Genomic DNA, 7,577 nt, shown 5'->3' with positions numbered 1-7,577 from the left:
TGTTCCAGGGAAACCAAAATTTTACGATGATATTCATGTAAGATTTAACGGTGTCAATATTTTTTGTTAGATGAGAGCAGAAACATGTATGAATATGTTTCTACATTATGGACGTGAAGGGAGTAGCTATACACCTAGTAATAGGATCTAATTTTTCATATATATATATACACACACGGTGGCGCTACACAGCGCGCCACCCAGACGATGCGCGCTACGAAACAATGTAGCGCGCCACCCAGACGATACGCGCTACGAAACAATGTAGCGCGTCACACAACGATCAACCAACCATCCTCGACGTCAGCTCACCCCTTCCCACCACCACCACCCCCAACAAAGCTAGTCGAGTTAAAAATTAACTTTTATCATAAATTCAATCCCCTACTAGTGTGTTAGTTAAAAATTAACTCATATGCGTAGCATGTAGTGTGTTGTTTGATAAGTTAAACTTTAACTACATTGTATAACAGCATGATATGCGTACTCGTTGGTGGACGTGTCAATTAAAAAATAACTTAATATATATGCAACGTGTTTGAGTTAAAAATTAACTCGCTTTCACTGCCTTATATTTGTACTTCAATAAATTAAAATTTGACTGAAAGGAGTCAAAGTTTAACTTACTTTATTCGGAGCACCCTACAAGTAATTTAAATAGTTAAAACTTAACTGCATCTTGTATAAACGGGGTGGTTGCTCTATTGGTGGGTGGTGTGGGGTCTGGTTTGGTCGTGCCATGTCATGCGCTGTGTAATATATATATATAACTATTTTTCTCCTCTAATACAGACTCGGCTAGAAAGTACGTGGGAAACCAAATGCACCCTACAAGAACCTTTTTGCCAGATTCTGCAGTGGTGATGTAGGATGCCATAAACCTGGAGACAATGGAGGTCATGAAGACTTTGTTTTGGGGAATGTCCTTGTTTTTGAAATTCAGGCAGCAAGTGACTATGTCAACGGTAAGGAGCAGAGACATGGACCGTATGACCATATCATCATAAAGATCAAGGCGAGGGTGGCAAGTTTCAAAACTGTCAAATTAATTTGTTCATAAAGGAAGAGGTTCCAATGATAATGCTAAGAACTTAGCGAGTTAGGGTAGTCTCAATGATGTGTTAATGTTGGTTTTTATTCTCGTTAAATAGCTTGTGATAAAAACAAAATGATGACATGGCAACGTAATTAATAAAAAAAGAGAGAAAAAAAACTTAGAAATATTTTTCTCATGAAGAAAAAAAGTCTTCTCTTCATCCAATACACTAAGAATCCATGAATTCACCATTGAAGAAAAACCACTGATATGTAGAGAGCATGTGTCATACTCACCATTAGTGAAACAATATAGAGGTAGGAGAGAGAAAGAGAAACCAATTATTACTCAAAAACATTGTAAAAAATTGTTTCTATAAATAATTTATTATAGCAAACGTATCAATTTTTTCCATTAAAACTCCTTAGATTTCTTTCCTTGGGACTGCCCTTAAATTTATGCCAGTTTAGGCAGGTATTCGTGGTTATTAGCTCCATTCGAGGACATCTATAACTTTGGTTGTTTGATTAAGGACGGTCTTTCTAAAAAGAAATCGATCTTGTTTGTTTATCATCATATTCTTGTGATTTTGTCTTAATACGTATATTTCAGCAAGATACTATTGTTCTTGGATGACCGTAATCCATGCTGAAAATCAATTTCAGGAAGCGACGACCTCAGATAAAATAAATCTCGTATGAACTGCTGCTGACACAATGCTGGTATCGCCCCATTGGTGTTGCGAGCGTTGGCAACGAGACGCTACGGGCTTCATTTCCACCGTTGTATTTACAAGGACCGGTTCACATCAACTTGCTACCAGATACATTAACTGCGGTTTGGAAACAGTATCCATTGCTGCCGTAAAATCTTACAACTGTTTCCACAATGCATTTGCTACAGCTATAGGGCGTTGATTCAAACTACCGTCCACAGAGTGATTCTCTGTAGTGTTCCAAACGACCCAGATAATCGGTCCAAGCAGCTCCTTTCAATGGTCGCCTCCTTGACAGCAAGATATCTTCACATAAAAGATTGGAGTGGCTTCTTTCACCTTTGCAAATAGATTGCTGTTCCAATCAAAACAATCCATAAAGTAACAATCACCCACGCGCTGCTTGTCCATTCGGTTGGAGGTCGCAAGAAAGATAAGTCACCAAAGATATTTGGCGAAGGTTCGACTTGGCTGCTGGCAGCCACCATTTTTCTTTTCTTGTCCTCCTGGTCCTTGATTTTGTCACTCCATGTTCCAGCATACCTAATCATATGATATTATACAGCGTGTCATATTTCTATGAGGTTTGAGTAACGGACAGCATGCATGGGTTGTTGCCAGCAAGTCGTGGAACAAGTTAGATTTGTTTTTACTTCAATGTTCACGTAAGATTTTTTCTTCAATGCTCTTAACATAATACTTTAATGTTCCAGGAGAAGATATGAACCAACTAAATATGCCAACTGTTTAAAGGAATAAGAGCAGTTAAACAAAACAGTATGGTGTTAAGACAGATGACTAACCAATCCCAACTGGATCCAATTTGTGGTATTGTGACCACCTCGTCATTGGAGATCTTCAGCTTGGGTGCCTCAGAAATGTACCGGAGTTCAGCCGCTTGCCGTCTAATGTTGATCATTGGATGTGAGCTCTCCAACTCTTTGTATAGTGCAATGCAATCCTTGTGCCTCCTATTGGCCTCATACGCCATTGCAAGCCAAATTTGGATCTGTAAGTGAAATGGTTATAATAATATTTGAATCTATCATTATAAAGTATGAAGCTCACTTTGTCAAATAAGTGTACATTGTGTTGACAGGCCACATATAAATGTTTTTAAGTCCTATTTACAACATATTTAGCCATAGTGCATATCAATTTCCAGTAAAGTAGACCTAACAGCCATGTTTGATCAATATCCACACCTGCGGAATTTAATAGCTCCAGACTAGTGATTCCTACCATATGTTTATTTTCAGTTCTTACAAATTAACAAAGCTTCCAAGCTCAATTTTAGCCATCTCAATATACCACATGAAAGCATGAAAGCAGGAATAGCTCAACGCGATGCTTTGATTCATCACAGAACGTTCATACATATAGCCTCTACCGTTCCACAGATATCTCAACCGACTTATAGAGATATAATCGGGAGAACCGGGAAGGACACAAGGCAAGACAGAAAGAAGAGTTATACATGCACACGAGTATCGCTAACACCACATAGAACAACTATTAGGCAATCTTGAGGTAGCAACACTCTCATTGAACTATTTGCAAGATTTCTTAATCTTGGTATATTATACTCCCTCCAGTTTTTTTTAGTTGACGTCGTTGACTTTTTATTTACGTTTGACCCTTCGTCGTATTCAAAAATTTTGTCCAAATATACAAAATTATAAATCATATAACTTTAGTAATAAATCAAATCATAATAAAATAGTCAATAATTATACAAATTTTTTGAATAAGACGAAGGGTCATAAGTAGATCAAAAAGTCAATGGCTCCAAACAAAAAAAATAGGAGGGAGTATATATTATGGGCCTTAGGCCAGTCCTGCATATTTGAAAAACACTGTTTCAGTCTTGCACTCTACCTTTTTATTGACCTCGTACCATTTGTAGTGGTTTCATTCCGCCACAAAATCACTACAGTAAGCTAGCAAACCACTAAGGCAGTATGAAAAAGCTATCCCTCATCTATTTGCTTCTGCTTATACTTATAAGCCTTTTCATTTTAAACCTTAAATTTGGAGTTGATTCTGAGGTTTTCAAGTTGTAGTTTATTTTCTAGCTTTTGCTTTTAGATCGATAATAACACGTATATTAAATTTTTATTTACAAATTATTTTTCAATATCAAAAATGTTTTTGGTCTTTTCTTTTAATATGCCAAAAGATGACCCAGGGCATCTAAAACAGCTACAATGTGAATAACATGTCACATGCAGCACTGGTGGTTTAAGTAATTTAGCACAGGTATTCCTATTCTTTATAGCTCAAATATATCCAAACATTCATTTGCTATAACATAAAGGAAAACAGAATTATTAATCACATAAGGTGAGTGATATGCTACCTCCCCACCAAGGAGCGATGAGGGGCGTATGATTGTCAGTGCAGCCTCCAAGAATTCAATAGAGCGGCCATACATTCCTCTCCCGTAGGCTCTTTGCCCCAAATCAAACATCTGTTTCGCCGTCGCCCGCCTCTCTGCCTGCTCCTTCGCCACCTGCAAACCCCCAATTCGAAAAGACAAGAACACATGTCAGAATCCAGCTAGAGCAATGCATACAATGTGAGGCAAAAAAATATCGACACAGACATATTACAGTAGTAAACTGGAGGTGGCATAGCGCTAGCACAACTAGCTCGCAATGATGTGGTTGAACAATTTTGTGATGGGTTCCTTCCAGTTTGGGGGTGTTAATTATGGAGATAATTAAGCTAAGTAAGTAGTAAAGAGAGTGTGGCTGGGTTGTACGGGGCTAGGGACACCTTCTGGAGCTCGCGGCGGACGCGCTCGCGCTTCTCCTCCTCGGATTCGTCGGAGGACTCGGCGGCGGCCTGGCTCTGCAGCGCCTCGGCCGTCCGCTCGAGCTCCTCCATCTCCTCCGCCTCCTTGAGCCGCCGCGCCATCTCCGCCTCCCACTCCCTCTGCGCCTCATCCTCCGAGGGATCCCCGGGCTCCTCGCCGGCCCCCGAAGCGGAGGCCGCGAATTTCACGACATGGCCACGGCGGCGGCCCGCACGGGAGGAGAGGCAGGAGGCCGCCGCAAGGGCACGGCCGGCGCCGAGCGGCCGCCACCGGGGGCTGGGGGCCCAGTTGCAGGGGCGGAGCTGGGGGGAGCCGCAGGCGGTGGCGTCGCGGACGCCGAGGAGGAGGCCGGCGGCCATCGCCGCGCGCGCGGGGAGGAGAAACCTACCACCGGTCAAGGTGCGGAAGGTAGCAAACGGCAAAAAGGCTCTCTCTTTTTCTAGCCTTAGAAAAAAAATAAAAAGAAAAAAAGATTTGGCAGTGCGGGTTGATGGGCTCGTCACGGCACCGAGGTGAATGACACGTGGGCCCAAGCGCTTGAGATATTTTTGGCTGGGTGCATTCGACTCTGCGGGTGAAGAAAGAAAGAAATGGCGTGGAGGCGTGCGGAATGGGTGGTGTTACTCGGCACACGAAACCAAAAGGTCGCTCCACTTTTACCAAGGTGCATGTTGTATACTTCCTCCCGTGCTAGAACTAGAATACAGGACGTCCAGACCAAGGTTACTTTCCCATGCTCGTCCATACTAAATACACCTCTGAACTAATCTTATACAGCAACTTCTGCTCACCTGACAGACTACTTCAACATCGGCCCTGTTCGTTGGGAGGAGCAACTTCTGCTCACCCGACAGACTACTTCAACATCGGCCCTGTTCATTGGGAGGACGTAAAGTTAACTTACGGACACAAAAAAACGTAGTAATATATTAGTAGATAGATTAGCACATAATTAATTAATTATTAAAATATAGAATAGATAAATATGATTTTTAAAACAACTTTTCTATAGAAAATTTTTATAAAAAATATACCGTTTAATAGTTCAGAAAGCGTGTGCTCGGAAAACGAGGGATATAAGTTATCTAAGAGCAAGTTCAGTAGTATAGCCAACTGTTGGCTCTAACTTGTCCATAGCCAACTTAATAGCCAATTCATACAATAGCATAGACTACACAACTAATATTCGGTCTCACCTGTCATACACACATGTGTCTTGTAGTCTATACTGCAGCTAGCTATAAATTAGTTACCTGTTGCCCTTCTCTCCTCTCTTATCTTCTTAAAACATACTTATAGCTGGTTTATAGCCTGTACTACACTAAGAGGGGGCAACGAAAGCAGCCATAGTTAAACTCAAGTTCAGCATAGTTGACTTTAGCTAATTTTGCAGTTGCAGCAGGGAAAAGGAGAGGACAGCGTGTGCGGCTTAGAGGGTGTTTAGTTGGTGAAATGAAAATTTTTGCATGTCACATCAGACGTTTGACTGGATGTCAAAAGGGGTTTTCGGACAAGAATGAAAAAACGAATTTCACGGCTGGCATGCAAACCGCGAGACGAATCTTTTGAGCCTAATTAATCTGTCATTAGCGCTTGTGGGTTACTGTAGCGCTTATGGCTAATCATGTACTAATTAGGCTCAAAAGATTCGTCTCACGATTTCTCGCGTAACTCTGCAATTAGTTTTTCGATTTATCTATGTTTAATACTCCATTTAGATATCCAAAGATTTGATAGGATATTTTCGGGAGAAAATTTTCGGGTACTAAACGGGGCCTTAATATGGCATCGGGAGCCAGCGGCGTGACAGCGTCCATGCATACAGGCACGAGGGTAAAAAGGTGCAGAACGGACTACAAACCTCAAAACCAACTCAGATTTAAAATTGTTCATTTTGCCAGGACGTAAAATAGATCTCAGAATAAACTCAGATTTAAAATTGTTCATTTTGCCAGGCTATCATGTACTACAGAATGGGAGGGGGTATAGAATAAGCAACGAATTCAGTGATGGGGTCAGCCTCATACCCAAAACACGAAAAGGTTGATCGGCCAAAAGGCATATTTGTAAAAAAGTAGTTGATGAATAATTCTTGGAAAATAAACTTTGTTGAAAAAACCACAAAAAACTTTAAATCTAAGATTGAAAATTTAAATTTTGGCTTATAACAACAAGTGAAGCGAAAAGATGGAACGAAGAATATGTTTTAGTCGTTGGTCATATTTTACACGCATTTGGAATAATTTATGGGGTTATTATTCTTGGAATTTAAAGAAAAGAAAACTCAAATGGTATATTTGTAAAAAAATAATTTGTGGATGGAACTTTAATATATAGGTTCTTAGCGATTTAGCGATTTAGAAGCAAAGTTTAAAAAATAAACTATAATAAAATACTCTAAAATCAAATTAAAATTTATGAAAAAAATTGAATTTAGCTTTTAAGGGCGTGTTTAGTTCGCGAAATGATTTTTTTCGGTATCACGTCGGACGTTTGATCGAATGTCGAAGGGGGTTTTAGACACAGATGAAAAAAAACAAATTCCATAGCTCACCTGCAAACCACGAGACATCTCTTTTGAGACTAATTAATCCGTAGCACTTACGACTAATCATGTACTAATTAGACTCAAAAGGTTTGTCTAACGATTTCTCTCCTAAATATGCAATTAGTTTTTTCATCTATGTTTAATACTTTATTTAGTTCTTTTATCTATGCAATTAGATTCAATGTGATGCTTCTGAGAAAAAAAATTTAGGAACTAAACTAGACTAAGTATAAATGGAAGAAAAAAACGAGGATAAAATATTCTAGCGAGCCCGATCGGCCCCGTCGCCACCAAATCAGCCCAGGAATTGGTTTCGCCGCTTAAAGTATACGACGGCTAAAAATGCTTTTTTAAGCATCTCCAACAGATGCTCCATCTCACTCTCCAAGCCAAAATCCGTCCATTTTAATGAAAAACAGCATTTCAACAGCCTTGCCAGCTGGATGGTCAAGCCATCCGG

At 40.1% G+C, this 7,577-nt stretch overlaps 1 protein-coding gene across 1 annotated transcript; it reads right to left on the bottom strand.

Annotated features, from left to right (window-relative positions):
• Positions 1 to 1,756: 1,756 nt before the first annotated feature.
• LOC102700610 lies at positions 1,757 to 5,003 on the bottom strand. Its single transcript, XM_006651457.3, has 4 exons — positions 4,530 to 5,003; positions 4,111 to 4,263; positions 2,555 to 2,760; positions 1,757 to 2,294 (listed from the first exon to the last, which is right to left on the bottom strand). The coding sequence occupies exons 1-4, from the start codon at positions 4,926 to 4,928 to the stop codon at positions 2,087 to 2,089; spliced, it is 966 nt and encodes a 321-aa protein (XP_006651520.2). The 5' UTR covers positions 4,929 to 5,003; the 3' UTR covers positions 1,757 to 2,086.
• Positions 5,004 to 7,577: the final 2,574 nt, after the last annotated feature.

Source organism: Oryza brachyantha, chromosome 3, assembly GCF_000231095.2.
Source record: "Oryza brachyantha chromosome 3, ObraRS2, whole genome shotgun sequence".
Lineage (NCBI taxonomy): Eukaryota > Viridiplantae > Streptophyta > Magnoliopsida > Poales > Poaceae > Oryza > Oryza brachyantha.
This window is presented reverse-complemented; position numbering and strand designations above follow the sequence as displayed.